Here is a 20,306-nt window from a genome sequence, read left to right on the forward strand (position 1 = left end):
ACAAAGTTTGGTAGAGAAACTTCCAATGTGTTTCAGAATGCAAGAACAGGTGAAGCTTACAGAAAAGCATAAGAATAAACTAGTTAACAGAAATCAGAACAATGGAAAGTTAAATGACAGTAAGAGCACCATACAGACTAAAAGACTCAGGAAGAGCTTTCTGGAAAGGAGGCACTCAAGTCAGAGTAGAAGATAAGGGAGATGGCATTCCTGGTGGCAAGAACAACAGAGATGAAGGGGGGGAAAATCATATTTATTGAAGAGAAAGAAGATACAACCAAACAGAGAGGACTGTTTGTGTCAGTGGGATATGAGCTTGAATTGGTAAAATGGGGTTTTATTGAAGAAGCACCTGGAAGGTAATTGAGGACTGTACATTTAAAGTATGCATAAGGACAATATGGTACTACCTTTGGTACTCAACAGAAGATGTGCTTTAGTGCTAGCAGGCTGGCAGTGCATTTTGAATATTCAAGGAAGTTTCTTTTATTGTGTTAAATTACTGGTGGTGGAAAAAATGTAGGTGGTACTTCAAAAGATGCTAGATTGTTTTTAGAGATTTAAAATCACATATGCAATAGTAGACACACAGGGACATTTTATACTGCTCTCACAACTGTGTTGTCTGGAAAAAAAAGCTTAGGAAGTGTACACCATGACCTAATTTATATCTTTCATGTCATATTTATGTAATATGAATAATTTAAAAATTTTATCATCCCTTTAAAATAATTTGTAAAATAAATTAAGAAATTTTGCTTAATGGTAAGCGCTACGTGTTTGAGAAATGATATTTGAAATAAACTTGTTTCTCGTAGAGTAGAAATACTATTGGATATAGTAGAAAAACAATGGCTATTACTAGATAATTAAAACTGAAGAAAGAACTTCCCTTAAAAAGATTTGAATTAAATGACCCTGGAGAAGTGTTCTTTTCCATTTATAGCTTTTATTTCTGTTTCTTCATTATGCAAGACATGGAGACAAAATTTTACCTAGCATAAATGAATAATATAAAGGAGGAATCAATGGACCAGAAATATCCTTCCAAGGTCAATTCAGTGAATGGTCCCTATATTGTATGACTATTAATTTTTAGGCGGAAGCAGATAAACCATCATTTTTTATAAGCAACACATCCTGTTATATAGGTTAAAATCAATCTCAAATGAAAATTATCCTACAAAAATATTTTTAACTTCTAAATATATTTCTTCAATCTCCAGTGTCTCTGGACCACCCAACTGAATGTTAAATGTTTCCATTCTTCTTTTCTTTTTCTTTTACCAAGTCCACTATGGAGGTGTGTGGCTATGCATGCATGTACCAAGGTTCTCCTTTGCTAAAGTCTGATATGGAGAAAATTATTTTTCTAAGGAGAAAAAAATTTTCCTTCTTGGGAATTACCTGGTTTTGCTGGATACTTTGATATTCTTATTGAGGGGTGTGCATGGGAAGTACATCAAAAGGTAGGTTTGAGTGAGAATAGTGGTAACTGGACAGTTTTCTAAAATGAATGGCTTCTATAATGCAGTGTTTTAGTTTTTAGTTTTTAGTTTTTAGAAGGCAAGCTTGGAAAGAGAGCGGAATTGCATTTAAATAAAACTGTGTTAAGAAAGGGAGGGGAGAAGAGTGATGAGATGGCTAGTTTCAGATAAGAGCATAATTTTGAAGAGTACTGATATGCCAGATAACAATGTTGATTATAATCTTCTCCTTGGTAGTCCCCCTCCATTTTCCAGCCCTGTAAATCTTAGTAGAATTGACTTCACCTGCTCTAGTATTGTGTGGGTGGACCTGCGTTGAGGATGGGCGTTGGGGAAAGAGCAGAGGCTTCTTGATGTAATAACCTCTGGATGGGTCACAAGCATAAGGACACATACACATTCACAGACATGCACACACACAGACCTGTGCATACATGCACACAAATGTATATCGCCACGTAAAAAGCACCTGTCAGCTTAAGCCATTTGCACACTGACCGGGCGAGGTCAGTTCAGGTAAAACTTACACTGGTTTTGAATCACTGTGGTTGTACTCATGGTAGAAAATAGAACTTTAAGAGCATTCATAAACTAATTTGGCCCTTTGATAAATCTTTGGAAATGGACAGAAAATTCAGAACTTTTGGTACTTCCAGGGCCACACAGCCTGTGATTAAAATCATTTAGACATTTTCCATCATTTATCTTGTTTTCTTTTGCTGGAGGTTATTTTGTACTTTGGGGATATTAAGAATCAAAACTATGCATTTATATGGATAAAGGACTTCATTCTAATTCGTATTCATAACTCAAGAAACTCCATGTCAGAGTTGTTGAATTACTGCTTTTCATCATGTCTCCCTCTGCACAGTTTAGCTGGATTGGATGTTCTCTAAGACCTATTCTAGTTCAGAAAATATTAGTTATTATAGGACCTCTTAGTATTATGTGTAGATGCTAATATCCAGTGGCATAAAAAGGATTCTGTTGGTAAGGAAGAAGATGGAGCAGTGATGGTTTGGCAGGTAACCAACAGTATAGGTCACCAAGGCAAATCTGAATTTTTGTTGACTAAAACATAATTTCCTCTAATATTGAGTAGTTAGTTCTATAACAGTATGTAATTTAGCCTGCCTTCTGATTCAGGGATAGGATTTTTTTTCTATAAACATTTAGTTTTTGTTTCTGAGGCTCTTAACATTGTTAGAACAGGGAAAGCACATACCAATGCATGTGAAATTACTAACATAATTTTTATTGAGTATTCTGAACTAAGAGAAGGAGATAGCTCGTTTGCACATTTCCCCTTTTCTACATCATTCCTAGGGCACATGTTAGAGGTTCTCCATGTACATGGTTGCTGGCTCTTTCTCCTTTATATTAGTTGTTCACATTACCCATGGCCAAAACCTCAATTTCCTGTGTTCCCTTCCTCCTTCCACTTTCCCACGTTTTAAAACATATCCATATCCTTGGGGCCCTATTTGTACTTACGTGATAATGGTTTTATATGGGTTAGATTAACTGTGCTAATATTTACTTTGCTAATGTGTTGGACCTCTAAGGTAATTTAAGGCTTTAATCATTTCAAAAGTTCAACCCCTTTAAAAAGCTCTTCAGGAATGCTGCCAGTTTACACATCTTGATGGAATGGCCATTTTGGCTTCCCTATCACACTCACAGAAGCAGGTGGCTACAAGAAAGGTTGGTTGGCCTGTATGACTCCACTGTCTGGAGTCTGTTCATTATGTCAGCCTGATCTCTCATCTTACGCCATCTCTCATTCCCTCATCAAACTCACATTGCAAATTGCTGGTTTCTGCAGCCATTTTCTCCACCCTGTTTCCTGTGTCATCTTGAGTGATTCATATGTGACTTCAATATTTATAGAGATGCCCCACCCAACACCCTGAACTCATTATTTCTTGACCTCCTCTGCTGCTCAGGCCTTTTAACTCCTTTGGACCTCAGTGATCTACTACCAGTGCTATACCCCAGTGCTACCTTGTCTTCCCCAGAAACTCCTCATCTCTCTTAATTACATTTCATAATCATACTGTCTTAATCTGAGCTCCTGCTTCTTCCAACTATCCCTCTTCCTTACTTCTAGCAAACTAACTCTTCGGCTTCATAAAGAATCTAAAACCTTAGGAAAACAGCCAAGATTCAAGTCTCTGAGCCCCTCTATGACCCTGCTTCTTTATCTTCTGCCCTACCTCTTCCATCCAGTCTGCATTCTGTGGTTTATCTTATCAACTAATCTCTCTACTATCATCACACTCAAGCTCTGAGCTCCTCTCCTGGAGGAATCTAAAATTTTGTCTCTTGAAATTCCACACCTATGTACCTAAGCCTGCCAAATAAAGTTATATCATTGCCATCAGCATTGTAAAGTGGTTAAGAGCATGGACTCTGGAGCCTGACCACCAAAGCTCAGTTCCTGGCTCCTCCACTTACTAGCTGGGTGCCCTTAGCAAAACAGCGTGACCACTTTGTGCCTCACTTTCTTCATCTGTAAGAAGGGAATAATAACTGAACACATCTCATAGAGATGCTATGATGAATAAATAAGCTAATATTTATAAGGTGCTTAGAGAGGTATGTAACTGTTAAATAAACAAGTATTCTACTTCTCCCTTGTAGTTTTTATTCCATTTTTAATAACAGCTATTTCAAACCTTCACTCTAATTCTCCAAAAAGCTCACTCTCCATCACTTCAACAGATGATCTGGCCTCATTCTCAGAGTACATATAGGACAGTAGGTGTGAATTCCTTTAAATTATCTTACCCTGGAAATTTAACTACATTGGTGCATTTATATCTCTTTCCAAACTAAAAGAAAGAAATCACCTTCTAAAATTAAGTTTCCTCCCTTCAAATACCTAACCTTTTCCGTGTATATTTAACCTTTCTCTGTCTACTTGTTCCTGTCTTTAACCAGTAAACATGTTTTAATTCCCATGCATTCCCCTCAAAAAATAACCAAAAATCCTTCAACTCTACATTTCCTTTTAGCTATTTTCCTATCTTCGTCTTTCTCTTCATCAGATGCCTACATTTCCTGTTTCTACCTTTACCTCTTTCATGATTATGTTACTCAGAAATGATAGTAATTTTAAGAAGGTCTAATATTAAAATCAAGTGGGAATAAACTGCAAGGGATCAAAATTTTAGAACTTGGCTTTTTTCCAACCTTAACCAGACATAGATATTCATGATCTTGAATGCTTGTATATTTATATAACGGCTTTCCTGCTCTTTTGTTCTATCATAACAAATTAATTGTTATCATTTGACTACCCCTGCTATTTCCTGTTTCCCTCTTCTAAAAGGAATTAGCCCTACAGACTCCCACTACAATCAAGGCTTCACTCTTCACCATTCCACCACAATTACTGTCAAGGTCAGCAATAACATCTCGATTTCCAAATCCAGAGGTCAATTCTCAGTGTTCATCTTAATCAACTTCTCAGGAAGTTGGTAGAATTTACCATTTCCTCTTCTTTAAAACCTTTTTTCTTCAGTTGCCTTCTGGATACCACTTTCAGTTCTCTTCCTACCTTGCTAGTTGATCTTTCTTAGCCTCCTCTGATGGATGCTTCTCAATTATCTGCCTCTAAAATGTGAAGTACCCCAAGACACTATCCTTAGATAGCTCATCTTAACATTCTTCACCAATTCCCCCATGGTGGCCCCAGCTAGTGTTTTAGCTTTAGATACCACCTATATGCTGATGACTCCTAAACTTATGTTCTAGTCCAGATTTTCCCCTTGAACTCTATACTCATATATCCAAATGCCTACTCAATACATCCACTTAGATGTCCAACAGGCTTTTCAAACTTAACGCACTGAACAAACTTTTATTTCTCCTCCACATTTAATCTTCCTCATTTCAGTCAGAGAGAGTGTATGAACTTAATAGTTTATACTGGTAAAAAAAATGAAAGCTGGTGAAGGAGACTGGGAAGTAGTAAAATATGCAAATGTAAGATCAAGAAAGAAATGTGAGGCATAATCAATCCTGACAAGAGCTATAAAGATACCTATAAAATGAGGGCTGAAAGGATCCACTAGACTTGGCATTTTAGAAGTCATTGATGACTACTGCCTCAATAGGCTTAGAATAGCTTACTTGGGAAACAGGAAGAAGGCTGACCAGAATCATATAGAAAAAATGGCTGTCTGATGTTAATGATCACACACACACACACACACATACACGCTTACAATATTTAAGCCAAACTTTCATCCAGAGTTCCACCTTTGTACTGTAATTTCTCTTTTTTTTTTTTTTTGATGTGGACCATTTTTAAAGTCTTTATTGAATTTGTTACAATATTGCTTCTGTTTTACGTTTTGGTTTTTCGGCCATGAGGCGTGTGGGATCTTAGCTCCCCAACCGGGGATCGAACCCATACCCCCTGCATTGGAAGGCGAAGTCTTAACCACTGGACTGCCAGGGAAGTCCCTGTACTGTATTTCTGACTGCTTGGGGCTATATCTCTTATATGTATTATAAGTATCTCATATCTAATATGTCCAATAATGAACTCATTTCCTTTCTTCTCTGTTCTCCTTACTCTCAAATTAATGCCTAATCATTCTAAATTCTCTATCATGTTGAATGACACCAATATCTATCCATTACCTAAAGTACAAAGCAAACTTGGGGATCATTCTATTTCTTCCTCCCCACCCACTTCTAATCTGTCAAATCTGATTGCAGCCCTTATCTCCACTGGTCTAACTCAAGTCTTTATAAACCTCGGTACTCCAACCCCTGTCACCAAACTAATAAGCCTCCTAACTGGTTCCCTTGCCTGAGGCTTTCCCATGCACTATTCTTTAAACTGTGTAGTTACAGTTATCTTTCAGTAAAGCACTTTAGTTAAAAACTGAAAGCTGCTTCCAACTTCACACTGGCAGTAATACACTCCCTTAAAATAGCACACCAAGGCCTTGAAAATTTGGCTCTCGCCTACCATTTCAACCTCAGTTTATGACAGTTCCTCACTTGCCTTAACATAATCAAACTGAAAAATACACTGCATGGGGTCAGACACATACTTCCCACACTTCTATCTCTGGAATACCTAGAGCTTTCAAAGTTCAAATAAGTTTTTATCCTTAAATTGTAAATACAATTTTAAAAAGTTTGAAAAATAAAAGAAAAAAATTAGCCATAATATTGTAATTTAACAGAACATCTTTGTTTCCCTCCTAACGTTCCTCTCTGAATGTACATATTTGTATAGTAAACATATAATTTTGCTTAAGATTCTCACATATTTTGTTTAGCTATTCCTTGTTATGTTGCAGAAAAGAAACATCAAAAATTATAAAATTTATTTTGATAAAAAGAAATAAATGAGAGAAAAAAGAGAAAAAAAACAAGGGTGGGGACAGAATCGAGCTATGAATAAAGTTTAAGATGCATTCCATGATGACCTACTCATCTACCATGAGTGAGCCACACATTTGGCTCTCACTTTTCTAGCTGCCAATGTGAAAAGATAAACTTTGTCAGTTATCTAACTCCCAGTGCCCGTGAGATTAACCAAAAATGTCCTGGTAATTTTAACTCTTCTTGGAACAAATATTGTAAAAAGATATTTCTCCTGAGGTTCTCCTGAAGGGAATACAGGGTGATATACTTAACAACCTCTGGGAAGATTCTTTATTGGAGATGGTACATCTCATTTCATGTCACTGCTCAAATCAAGAATCAATATAGGCAGATGCCATTGCACAAATCATAGAGTAATTCTGTAGAAACCATCTTCTTGGAAATCACTTGATACTATCAAGGCACCCAGCTCTTTGCTGGTCTGCTTTAAGTCATGAGTAAATATAATATATTGAAATACTCACATATCATATGTGTTAGTCACAGTAGTGACTGAAGTTTATCCTTTAGAAAAACTTTCTGAATATTGTTTCTCTTCAAGATAGAGTTTAAAATAGTTCTTAGGTGAAATTTAAAACGTCATGTCCCATACTGGGCAGTTGAAGCTTGCTTGGAAGACCAGATTTTAGGTTGAGAAGCAAAAACTCCCTCTTTTTGATCAGGAACATTGTTCCCTTTGAGAAAGTCCTCTGAGTGCAAGAATGTGGCTAGGCCAGGGATGTTACAGTCTTGGGCTTTTGCATCTAATAGAGAACAGAATGTTATCCTAGAAGGACTCAAACATAACTTGAATAACATACTTGTTTGCAGAGATTCTCACTGTCTCCAACCTTGAGTCCTCTCCAGAAATATGGATAGGTGGAGCTACAGATTTTGGGCCATAAGTATCAACTTTACTTCTGTAATATTACATGCTAGTAAGAAACCTGAATATTCAAATCTTTGTTTTTACATTCTCTGAGTTTTTCAGAAGATTTGGTGAGATAAAAGCAATTTTTCTACCTTTGCCTTTGTGTTTGCAGGACTGTTGAGTTATGGATTCTCGTCCCTCAATAATTCTGTCACTAAGATGGCTGACCTTAGGCAGGCTTCTTAAAATTTCTGAGCTTAGTTTTCCTCCCTTGTGAAATGAGGGAGTCTTAGTAGGTAATCGCCTCCCTTGAATTCCCTCTGCCCATCAGCTGTAAGTGAAGAATCTCCTCAGCCCATCAGCTGTAAGTGAAGAATCCCCTCAGCCCATCAGCTGTAAGTGAAGAATCCCCTCAGTTTGATGACAGTAAGTGGTTGCTCATGTTTCTCTAACAGCGGACCTGGAGTATCTAAGACAGTCACACATCTTGGCTAAGAGCATGGGCTTTGCAGGGGAAAAGTCCTGGTTCCACTCTGCCCCTTACTAGTATGTGGCCTGGGGCAAGTATTAACCTCTCTGAAGCTCAGTTTTCCTATCTGTAAAGTGAAAGTAATATAAGCTCTTATAGAGTTGTATTAAATGAGACACTATAAATCCAGGTATAAATACTGTGTCTGGAACAAAGCAAGTGCTCAATCCAAACTATCCATTTTCAATATTATTTCCCTGGGTCCACTGAAATAATTGCTCTTCTAACAGCATTTCTCCAAGTTGAATATCAGCACTAGTGTAATTACAGTGTTTAAAGGTTTTAAGGTGCCAACTTGAGTTGACTTGTTTTAAAAAAAAATTGGAAAGACGTACGCTCAGGGAAATTTTAAAAAATTAAGCAAAACAACCTGTGTGCTGACCTTTACCCTGTAGTTCTTTTATTTAATAACAATCTGTTAGCAAACACCACTTTAAGCTGTTTGATTAGTCCTAATGTAATCCAGGCCAAATATGCTACCTAACAGCAATAATAAACTTTTTTGCCTCAAAGAAATTTTAATGGCGTTTGCTTTACTTTTCTGTTTGTTTTGAAACAAGATTGTGAAGAAGTTCTTAGTTTGGGGTTCCCATCAATAGATGTTTAGTCCTTTTAACCTTTGATCATATGTAGATTATATTTCAATATAACTAAGTACAATAAAATCATTTTTAGATAGCAGAGATAAGCTTTGAAGGCTAAGTACTTATTTTATAATTTTAAAGCAATTGTTTACCCACAAAAGAAAAGGAAAAAAATTCCCCCAAATGTGGGAAACCGGAGTTCTTTGCTGTGCTCTTAACTACAGCAGGAAATATGTGTTTGTTTATTATGACCCTAGTGCTTCCATAGCCAGATTAACATTCAAACACAGAGTTTTCATTCCTCTTAACCAACAATTGTCACCCTGACTGTGGAAACTGGTAATTTGCAGGGAGTTTGAGAAGAATACTTGTATAATTACATCCACTAGAGCCTGGCTTGTACCCACAACTAGGCAATAAATTCTTTGTGAACAGGGAACACTTCTAAGAGTAGGCCCCCCTACAGGGTGTATTAATTAACACGCAGTAATATGCTGGGTCAATCTTTGTCAAACATGACTTTCAGGGACTATCAAATTTTATAGCAAAAGAGTTCAGAATTACCATTATATGTTAAGGAAGTCTCCTTGTTGATTCTAGGTTTTTCCTCATTCATGAGATGTGAGCCTCAACTGATTTGTAACCGGTTGTGAAACAGTAATCACTTGTATTGCTGCCAGAAAGTTCTCTGCAGGATAAAAGGTGAGTAATATGTTTTATAGATAGATAAATAAGACTCTATACTGATGCATAAGTCCTGAATACCTGCATGTTAAAACCCCAAATTTATCAAGCCATTGTAGAGACATATTAATTCAATTTTAAAAGTTCTTAAGAACTAGCTTATTATTTTCTGTCTCTATAGCTGATATTTCCTTCAATATTTTATTATTGGATTAACTCTCATAGAACTTCACTTATTTTAAAAGCAATTTTAAAGGATTGCTTACTGAATTTATACACAACTTTCTTTTTTTTATACACAACTTTCTAAAAATTGCTTATAATCATTATTTATTTGCCAAAATGATTTAATCAGAGGAAAGAGATTATTAAGTGGATACATCTTATAGCTTCTGAATTAAGGGAGACACAAAGGGGGATTTAAAACTGTCACTAAGCTCTAAGGGATCTACTGGCCCTGCCCACCAATACAGTGCTGGTTGAAATTGAGTGTCCTTGTTTTGATGGCCTACCTGCTCAATCTTGTACTTTTTGGTTAGTGATGGTAAGGAAAGTTGGTGGAGCTGAATGTAAAGAATAGCCAAAAATGGTTTAGCAGAATTCTGTCTGAATCTGGCAGAAACCCCGCTTTCTCCCCATTTTGTCCACCCTCAAACTTGCCAAGCCTTGTTCACTTTGGCTTTATTTTAAAAATGCATTTCTGGTGAGTGAGGAAAGGTTTTGTACTGTGTTTTCAATGACTCACCCAAAATAACTCCATTCAACTTGTAAACGGTCCTGTTCTGAATGCAGATTGTGTTTGTTCTGAGATGGGCATGAAGGGGCTGCAGAAGGGAGATTAGCGAGGGGAAATGTGGCGGGAGAGGCCAGTGCAGTTTATATTTATTCAGGTTCAGGAATACATCAGAATTACTTTTTTAAAAGACATTGTGTTTGTGTGTGTGTGTGTGTGTGTGTGTGTGTGTGTGTGTGTGTGTGTGTGTGTGTGTGTGTGTGTGTGTGTGTGGTGTGTTTTAAAAAGCATTTATGAGGTCTGTACCCTTTAAAGCTTTTAAAGATACATCGTATTACATAGATACGTGGTTCATCTAGTTACCAACCTCTTTTTCTGATCCTCATAAAATGTGGAAGGGGAGATTTACATGTAAATATATAATTCCAAATACATGCATAGTGAAATCATTTTTTTAAAGTTCTAAATGCCTTCAAATAGGAAGAATCATATAGGTAACATAAGAGCTAGAAATTAATCTTAAATTAGGAAAAAAACGTGTATCAATAAATTGATCACACAAAAGTAGTGTTAAAACTAGAAAATGCGGGCTTCCCTGGTGGCGCAGTGGTTGAGAATCTGCCTGCTAATGCAGGGGACACGGGTTCGAGCCCTGGTCTGGGAAGATCCCACATGCCGCGGAGCGGCTGGGCCCGTGAGCCACAACTGCTGAGCCTGCGCGTCTGGAGCCTGGGCCCCGCAACGGGAGGGGCCGCGATGGTGAGAGGCCCGCGCACCGCGATGAAGAGCGGTCCCTGCACCGCGATGAAGAGTGGCCCCCACTTGCCGTAACTAGAGAAAGCCCTCGCACGAACTGAAGACCCAACACAGCCAAAAATAAAGAAAGAAATAAATAAAGTAGCTATAAAAGACCTTTAAAAAAAAAAAAAAACTAGAAAATGCAATAATGACTCCCTCCTGTTTTGTTGTGTACCGCAGAAAAATGTTTTATATCAAGTGGCATAGATTGAGCATCTGATATCAATAAATATACCTTTTCCAAAGCTTTTATGATTCAAAATATCAGAGACCTTTAAAAACAATATTTTAGGGCAGGACTGAAAAGAAAATGAAGAAAAGGACTGATCTAAACATGAGCATTAAAGCTTTACAGATGAATTAAAAACATTTTGGCTTTCCCATGTTACTATGTCCAGTTATGAGGATTTCAAAACCTCCTTTGAGTTGTTTCATGAATTCATGAAACAGACCAAATAAAGCTTATTCTGTTATATAATCTTGCTTCACTCCATTGTTGATGAAGAAAGATGAGCCATTCTTACCTGTTGCTCAGAAACACCAGAGAATTGAGCCACTGAAAAGAAAACAAGCAGTCTAACAAGGTTTTACCATGGAGAGGGTAAATTTAGTACTATGTGGCAAACTGAAGAAATTGTGATCTGGGAACGGTGAAATGAATGATAAACGACAAGTTTTAGCACGCACAAAATCAGAAAGTATATAAACTTACCCAGATTATGTAAATAATTTGCAAGGCAAAGTTCCAGTGGTATTAACACCTGCTTCTTCCGACGTGTACCTGGGAGAATGAAGGAAATCAAAATAGATTGTTTTGCTATGTTAATGCTTACTTATGAGGACAATGAACTAGTATAATAAGAGTTTTTGCTACTGTGGAAAAACCCAAAGTATAGGTAATAGGTTTATAGACTTTAAATATTCAATTTTATTACTTTAAAATATACACAATAACCAGAAATACTTTAATGGTTAATAATGACAAAGAAATATGTCAAAAAAATCAGTCTAAGTCAGACTAACCACCTTTCCTCATAGTTCAATTACATGATTTGTAAATAAACCTTTGAAAGTTTATGAAGAATTCATTCATTAACATTTTCCTTTTATCCTCTTTTATCCTATTGTAAATCATCCCACTGGTATCCCTGTAAATGTTAACAGTTATGTTGAGGGGGCCCAAAACATTACATGTTGACATGAATTTTAGAAATGCTGGGTTAAGCAAAGTTAAACAGTTTTATTAAAAAAAAAAAAAATCTTGAAAACTTCGCAAGTCTTTAACATTCACTGCGACTGGGATGGGGCTGGGGGAGGCGAGAAAATGCAGAGCTTACCAAACTTACTTTATCCAGAATTCTTTCCTCCAGGCAATTCTATTATTAAGACAAAAGGGATCTCGGAGGTGTAAGGTAAATAGAATGGCAGATTAAATAAAAAGTGTAGCATTTTATATTTCAATTTGGTAAACTGCAGCACTATACCACTCTCTGATCAGATTCCTAATTACTAAGATTTTGATGCACAAAATAAAATTTTTAATTACATAAATACTAAAGAAACAATATCTTAACTAGAATCAAAATGCCTTAGCTTACCTGGTAGTAAATCTTGTTTTGTAATTTGGAGGCATGTGTTAAGGCCTAGAAAAGCAAAAAATAAGTAATTAATTAAACTGAGCATAATGTTTCACTTCTGATACATGCTTTACCATTTAAAATTGCCTAATTTAACTAGAGTCTGTTTTCTGTCCTAGCCTGAATTTATGCCATTTAAAATATTCAGCTGCATAAGCATGAAGATAGATGCCATTTACTATAAGAATAATCCCCCCATATGAAATTAACTGATTTTTGTCTGCTGCGATATAATAATGCCAAGAGCTATATTGAGCAACCACTTTATTTCATATAATCCTCACATCACCTTGGGAAGGTAGTTATCATGATTGCAACTTCACAGATGAGGAACGTGATGGCCAGAGATATTAGCTGTCTTACCCTAGACCACACAACTAGAAAGAGACAGAAACAGATTTCAAACTTCAGTCTGACACCAAAGACCCTACTGTTCCCACTACATCATGCTGGATGGGATTATCCACATCTAACATAAATGTATTTCTTCCTCCACCTTGTAGGCTTTAGTAACTCAGACATTATTCTTTATGTAGAACTTCTGCAACGTTGATTGGCAGTAGGTCTACAATACAGTACTTGTTTGGAAAAAAAAAAAATCCTTGAAGAAGCAAGCAAACAACTAGACTCTCCTCAGGTGTAGTATGGCATTCATTTCTGAATAAATTAAACACCTTGGGCTGTTTTTTAAAATCTCAAAGTTGAGAATACAATTAAAACCCCTTACTTTTCAAAACAGCTTGCTGTTTCAAGGATTTCCTTCTTTATTAGTTCTGTATCCTCAACGTTTTACATTAAAAATTATCATGTAGAAGAAAACATATGATTGTGCTATTGGTGATTCAAGAATTGCTGTACTCTATTCTAATGTTACCTGCTGGCAATTTTTCCCCCTTTCTTTATTATTTGACTTGGTGGTTTGGTTTTTAAATATAAAATTGTGGTTCATTATTCTCAAAAATTCTTTATTGTCTGAAAGTATTTAAACAGCAAAACTAAGTAAAAGATAATAGGCCATAGAGAAACAACATAAAGCAAGTAAATATTTCATCCATTTGACTGTCCGTTCTGAAGAATGTAAAGCATAGAAAATTTACCTCAAGAGAACTCAATGTTCCTTGTGGGATTAGCACTGTACTAAAAGTGTAAGGTGTGCAAGAAGAATATAGAATAATGTTCTTTAGTCTCCATTTACAGTCTGCCTAGGAAGTCAAACATACCCTCAGAAGCCAGTCATATTATTTACTGCACAGTTCAGCCCCACAATAAATGAGACAGACATTCAGTTATATACCAGGGAATTGTGGAAAAGATGTGACCAGAGGTGGTGGAAAGATGTAGTCCAGGCAAAGTTCTGCATCAGCTGGATCTTGAAGATCATTAAGGTATTGGACAGAAAGAACAGGAATGAAATGAGAGGCTAGGACAGAGAGTCAGCAACAGCATGCGGAAATGATGGAACTGGGTAGGGTGGGATCCATCAGGGCCCTGAATGAAACTGAAGACAGCATACTTTGTTCTCTGTGGCTTCTGACCAGCCCTTTCAGTGTCTTTTCTCCAGGTACCTCCCTCACTTGCTTTCCTGCTCACCTTTCCTACAGGCAGCTAGACCCTGGCCTATGTTGAAGGACCATTAAACTGTTAGCTGCATTTTGCTATAAGACTCTTGAAGGCTGGAAAGTTTTTCAGATTCAAAGAAAACATTTTTAAGATTCAAAGAAAAAATAGTGAAAATTCAAGGCAATGAGATACCAGTATCCCTGTTCTAGCTCCCCCTCACATTTCACAGTATAAGGCCCAGAATGATATTATGATGGTTCTGGGAAGTTAGTCTGGATCTTGGATATGATGTTGAATAGGATTTTATAGTCTTTCTGCTAATAAGATTTTAAAAATAACAAAAGGGACTGCTCAAACTCATTTTTAAAATGTTCTAAACCTTGACATCATTTGCATCTTGTAGCACCAAAATCCAAGCAAATATTTCTACTTTTTCCCAGCTGTTCCCTGCTGTATTTTCCTTCACCTCTCTATGTCCAATTTCAATGTGGAATTTCCAAATTAAATCTTTCATACATAACACGACCACAATAAATAACTTTCTTAAGCGTGAAAGGAGCACTCCACGAAGCTTAGTCTTTTCCAGTTTTGATATTTTGACAAGAAATACCAATTACGCGCCTTTCTCCCATTTTTCTCCACCATTTCTTGGACAGAATTCTTTGGACTCCTCGAAGAATAACTTCCAGCGAGCCCAAGCAGACACTCGTTTGGACGCAGTGAAGAAGGGCGTTGAGTGAAACTTGGCCTTTCCACATTCCTTCTGTTTTGGGGTGAGAGGAGAAGTTAATAAGCAAAGATTACTAACCAACAAGCAACCAAATTTCTCCTGCTCCGCCGGCCGCGGCGGGGGACGGGGGACAGTGGGCGGGGGGCAGGGGGCGGGTCTTTCCACTTCGTGCTCGCCGCGCCCCGCCCCGCGCGCCCCCGGCCGGAAGGGGGCGTGGAACGCCGCTGAGGGAGGGGCGCGCTGACGCGCGGCTGCCGGCCAGGCCCCTGGCGCGTCAGGCTGAGGCGGGAGGCGGGGCGGGGGCCGCAGGGAGGGCGGGGCGGTGAGCCGGGACTGGGGCTGGCCGGCGCTCGGCTGCCAGCCGCGCTCGCTCGAGCCGCTCGCGCTCCCGCGCCGCGCCCGGCCGGCTTCATGTGAAACGCTGGCCCTCCGCCCCCTCCCTCCCCTTCCTTCCCTCCCTTCCTCCCTCCCGTCCCCTCCTCCTCCTCCTCCTCCTCCTCCTCCCCCCGCGCCTGCTCCAGCTCCCCGGGGCCCCCAGCCCGGCCGGGCGCTGACCGCAGGGGCTGGGGTCCCAGCCGCCGCCGTGTCTCTCACAGGCTCCAGCTGGGGCTGCGGAGCCCCCGGTGCAGCCATGGACCAGCCCCTGGTGGCGTCGGCGGAGGCGGAGGAGGAACTGGAGTGGCAAGTGGCGAGTTGCAGGAGGAAGGCCTGGGCCAAGTGCCGCGGCTCCTGGCAGGCGTCGGAGACGGAGGACCTGTCCACAGAAGCGACGACGCAGGACGAGGACGAGGACGACGAGGAGGACCTCTCTGGAGCGAAGCTGCCGGCGGCCGCGGGGAGAGGTCCGTGCGCCCCGCGGGGCAGCGGCGGGCGGGGAGCTCGGGGAAGTTCGGGCGGGCGGGGAAAAGTCTCGTGCGCTTTGGGCGACTGCTGTGAGTTCTGGAAGATCGTCCTGGGCTCGGGAGGCCGAGGGGAGAGGGGACACTTCCGACCTTTAAACGTGCGTGCTTGGTAAGGCGTCTCCAGCGTCAACAGAGACACCCCGGTGCTATCTTTTCCCTTCAAATGGTCTCTAAGCCGTGTTGCTTAGGCTGCATTTTGCCCCCAGTAGATTTTCCTACCTGGGGGTATCCAGGGTGACCCCGCAGTCGGAGTCCTCCTGGGGTCGGTAACGAGCTGTCCCCTCGCTCTGCCCCGCAGGAAACGTGCCCAACGAGAAGATCGCGATATGGCTCAAGGACTGCCGGTGAGTCCTCGGTTGCGCCGCTCGCGTCCCGGGGGAAGATCAGCGCTAATGGGACGCCTGGGCGGAGTGACTCGGGCCGCCGTCCTTGCGGGTCCCTTGGACCTCGTAAGCCATAAACCGGAAAGTGAGCCGGCGGATAGCTTCCTCCTTTAAGCGATTAGAAATGGAAGTGCTGTGACCGCCGATTATTTGGTGACCATGTTGACTTTACAGTTACTAGGACTTCAGCTCCGGTGCGTGATGTTAGCATCAGAGATCAGAAATCTGAAACAGATAATCATGCCATGTTATTATGCTTGCCCTGTTTTTCTTTGAAAGGATTGTCACATTTCACGCAGTATTTTATTTTGCTTTTGTTTTGACATGTGTATATCTGGCAGAAGAGTCATTTCCCTTTCAAATGTGTTTTAGATGAATGTAATTTACTTAACTACCCTAACCGGGCTTTATGTTGGTGCCTTAATTCTGTTTGGAGAGCTGTTAAAACTAGCTAACTACTTTGTTCTAGCTTACTTCTTGGACATGCATTTGTCAGATGGCCCTGGAATTCACAGAAGGGAAATAGAGGTTTGAAGACATTCAGGCTGCATGAATCTGTTTAATTATACGCTTTGGTAGCTGGTACAGAAATGTTTGATAAAGTACAGAGGAGAATAATCGTATCTTACTACAGTAAAATGTACTTGTTTCATATTTTAATTATTTTTTTCCAACTTATTTGCTATTTATAAAATCTCATATGAAGAATGTTGGCTTTTTAACTTTTGTTAAGGTGTTTGCTTCTGTACATATTTTTTGCCATCTCAATTTGGGCTTCTCTTAATCTTTTGTCCAAGTACCAGAGTTTGAGAAGTCTTTTCTGGTGGGGAGAGAGAAATGATTCTTATATATGCCAGTTTATTTTTCTTTCCTAAAGACATAAAATATTGGCCATTACTCTGTTGCTATCCTGTTTTGGTGAATTGCCTGGAGCCTTACTGAACACTCTTTATTATAGAACTCTTTAATCTTTATTGAGAATGTCATAGATCTTTCTGAGATATGATGAAATATATGGACCTTTTCTCTAAAGATTCACAAAAAAATGTATAAGAGCAAGAGAAGAATCATGTTTATTTTATGGTGTATGGGAGTTAAGATTATATAAGAGATATATCAAGTAGACAGTAAATAAGTGCATCTTTTAAGATAAATGCAGTGGGCAAATGTTAACATTCACCAGGACACATGATCTCTGAAAATTCCAGGAGTTTTGTTGCTAATCTTGATTTATGTAGGCAGATTCTATAGTCTGTTGCGGATTTCCTACATAGGTTTCTTTCTTGTTCCCTGCAGTTTCACCTATTCTGTACAAAAGGGACATTCATTTATACTCTGGAGAGCTAGAACAAACAGTCTTTTATTGTTAGCTTTATTATCACAGATTTGAGTGCTAGGATATATGCAAGTTTTTTTTTTTTCTATAACAGTTTAGGGTCCTTCCCAGAGTCAGGCATCTGTCTACTTTGTATGTTATGTACAATGATCTGAAGACAGCATCCCCCCCCAACCCCCGTGATAAGTTCTCAAATATTCTTTGTTTTCTTATTGCTTTCCATATCCTGAATAAAGATACCATGTAGTTTTTCCTTAAAGGGAGTCTTTATTTTGGTAATTTGTTGTTGTTTTTTTTTTTTTTTTTTGTGGCTAAGTGGAAACAAATTGCTTGAATAAGTAGCATCTAAGAAGGGATAGAGTTTTTGATAAGATTTGTAAGAGGGCAATTATAAGAGTGAGAAGCTTGTTTTTGAAGGAGAATGCCAGTTATATTCTGCTCATTTGCCATTTTCTGTTGGTGCCCAGGCCAGTTGAGACATTTACAGAAGGAGTAATGCAATGTTTTGTCCTACAAAAGTAACCACCAGGGAAGAGGAATGACTTTTTTGAGGGCATAAAGTATAGTTTTATTAAAATATATGCAAAAACTTAGAGGTTTTATTATCTTTATGGTCATGGCTTATTCTTTTTCATTTCAAAAGCACTAATTTTTAAAGAACTGCCATTGTTTGTATATTTGTTTGTAGAAACTTTTAACGTTTAAGTGGCATTTCAGTAATATTTCTTTGAAACTGATATTTTTATGATTGATCCTATTTCTGATGTGAATTTATAACAGGTATAAATTGTTGCTGATGAAAGGCTTATAACACAAAGTAGAACTTTTATAATAAAACAACCTGTTTCTTTCTTAACTTAGTTTTGAGAAAGAAATGAAAAACATTTTGCATTAAAAAGATTTCTAAGTTATCTGTGTTTGAACAACAAGAACGTGAAAGAATCTTAGTAATGGCTAGTTCTTAGGGTTGATTCTCAAGCCAACTTTTTAGTAATTTTCTTTTCAGAGTTAAATGAAGAATACATGTATTTTTTTTAGTTTAAAAGCCTAAAATAAATTCCAAACTTCTCCATTGTATCAGAAAAGATAATAGTTGGGGAGGCATTGAGTGGTGCTCTATAATGCTTGATGGGATTTGAGAAAACTGTTGAGCCTTATTTCTTACTATACTCTGACTTTTTAATTTTATTGAGATAAAGATTTGTTTTCTCTTAATTCTCTTTCCTGTTTCTAGGGAAGGGATTGAGGGGAGCAGACATTTTCTTAAGGCCTGTTGTCGTTCTCTTTTCTTTTTCTGCTTTTGTAAAGAAAATGCCAATTCATATCATTTGTAGTTGCCATTCTTGCTCTTAATTGCTGGCAGATCAGACGTGTGATTAAATCATTCCTGGTGAGCTGACTTGATGATAGGTATTTGCTTAGTAGGATATTACTTATGTAATTCACTTGCATTCCATGTGCGTTTGGGAGGAAAGTTCAACTGTAATTATAAGCTTGCTTAGCTATAACCCTTTAAAGTGTAAGGCTGTGCAGTGACAGCTTTCCAGACAGCTTTTCAAGACTAAGGTTTATATGTTTATGTGGTTTCAGTACCCCTTTGGGAGCCTCACTGGATGAGCAAAGCAGTAGTACACTCAAGGGTAAGAGAAAGTTGCCTTTCTAAATCTGTTCTTTATGAGGGTCCTACTTTATATGTCCTCTGAGTGAAAGAGTGTGTGTGTGTATAAATTATAAAAGTGATGTTCATGTTTATAAAATACGGTGTTTTAAGATAAAAGCCTAAAGGGAGAAACCTTGTCATGAACCATAAAACAGTGATGAGTTTAAACAAATTACCAAACCTTTCCACAATGTGAAACTCATTTCTTTTTATTGTCCAGTTAGATATTATAAAGACTAATTAAATACAGAAATATATGTAAATATAAGGAAAATATATATTGAGTGAATCAGGTCAGCTTTAGTGTAGCATTTCTTTGCTTACATTAACTGAGATTGCCACACCTGTGCAAGGCAAAATTCTGAAGTTCAAAGTACAACAAGAATGTGCAGGTAGTGGCAAGGCATATGAAAAACATTTATAGTATCAGGAAAATCTAGCTTGAGCTCCTGACTTAATATAAGGGGGTAAAAGGAATGATTGCGCTGGGATCTGGTTTTCCATGAAACTGTTGGGTAAGATATGTTATCTCACTGAACATCTTAAAGGCTTATTAAGTATAAAATAGCCTGTAGATTGGGGCTTCTAATAACTTTACCTGGCTGCAAGTCATGGTTTCCTTTACAATAAAGTGAAAACTTATATTTTCTTCCTGAAATTATATAATCAGAATAATCTGTGAGTACATTCAGATCTGAAATGCTTTACTGTGTCTTATATTTTGCTTGGTCAGTTTGTTTTAATTAAAATAGTGATTTTCTCTGGGGGTCAGGAAGAACAGAATACCAGGATGAATCTTCTAATGTTTCTTTCAGGTGTGCTTGTGAGAAATGGAGGAAGTTTTGAGGATGATTTGTCCTTGGGAGCTGAAGGTATGTTTGGAAGAACTGTACCTTCATATAGTTTTAAATTTAAAAAAAAAGAGAGAAAGTCACATGCTTTCATGTTTATGATCCTCAGAGCTAAATTTAAATTAGTTCTTGAAAGTGGCTCAGACACATTTTACAGAACCTTTTATGTG

General features: G+C 38.3%; 1 protein-coding gene and 2 long non-coding RNA genes across 10 annotated transcripts in view; 2 read left to right on the plus strand and 1 right to left on the minus strand.

Annotated features, from left to right (window-relative positions):
* LOC103009084 (uncharacterized) overlaps positions 1–15,059 on the plus strand; it is a 57,886-nt gene extending 42,827 nt beyond the window's left edge. Inside the window, exons 2-3 of the long non-coding RNA XR_451765.3 lie at positions 9,463–9,564; positions 14,931–15,059. This is a non-coding gene — a long non-coding RNA (uncharacterized LOC103009084). The remainder of the gene's footprint in view (positions 1–9,462; positions 9,565–14,930) is intronic.
* The window catches only part of LOC103009280 (uncharacterized), a 119,354-nt gene extending 104,148 nt beyond the window's left edge, over positions 1–15,206 (minus strand). The window contains exons 1-3 of one of the 2 annotated variants that reach the window (XR_009008984.1): positions 15,083–15,206; positions 12,676–12,720; positions 11,790–11,858 (exon numbers count right to left, since the gene is read on the minus strand). This is a non-coding gene — a long non-coding RNA (uncharacterized LOC103009280). Of the gene's footprint in view, positions 1–11,789; positions 11,859–12,675; positions 12,721–13,003; positions 13,090–15,082 lie in introns of those variants that run through there. The other variant, XR_009008985.1, reaches the window with a different exon arrangement.
* A 149-nt stretch (positions 15,207–15,355) lies between these two features.
* Positions 15,356–20,306, plus strand: part of ITPRID2 (ITPR interacting domain containing 2) — a 38,733-nt gene continuing 33,782 nt past the window's right edge. For 3 of the 7 annotated variants that reach the window (XM_057551024.1, XM_057551025.1, XM_057551026.1), the window contains exons 1-4: positions 15,357–15,846; positions 16,205–16,250; positions 19,216–19,265; positions 20,101–20,157. In XM_057551024.1, the coding sequence (XP_057407007.1) occupies positions 15,636–15,846; positions 16,205–16,250; positions 19,216–19,265; positions 20,101–20,157 (364 nt within the window). In that variant the 5' untranslated portion in view covers positions 15,357–15,635. Of the gene's footprint in view, positions 15,847–16,204; positions 16,251–19,215; positions 19,266–20,100; positions 20,158–20,306 lie in introns of all 7 variants that reach the window. The other 4 variants (XM_057551023.1, XM_057551027.1, XM_057551028.1 and 1 more) reach the window with 2 other exon arrangements.

Source organism: Balaenoptera acutorostrata, chromosome 8, assembly GCF_949987535.1.
Source record: "Balaenoptera acutorostrata chromosome 8, mBalAcu1.1, whole genome shotgun sequence".
Taxonomy (NCBI): domain Eukaryota; kingdom Metazoa; phylum Chordata; class Mammalia; order Artiodactyla; family Balaenopteridae; genus Balaenoptera; species Balaenoptera acutorostrata.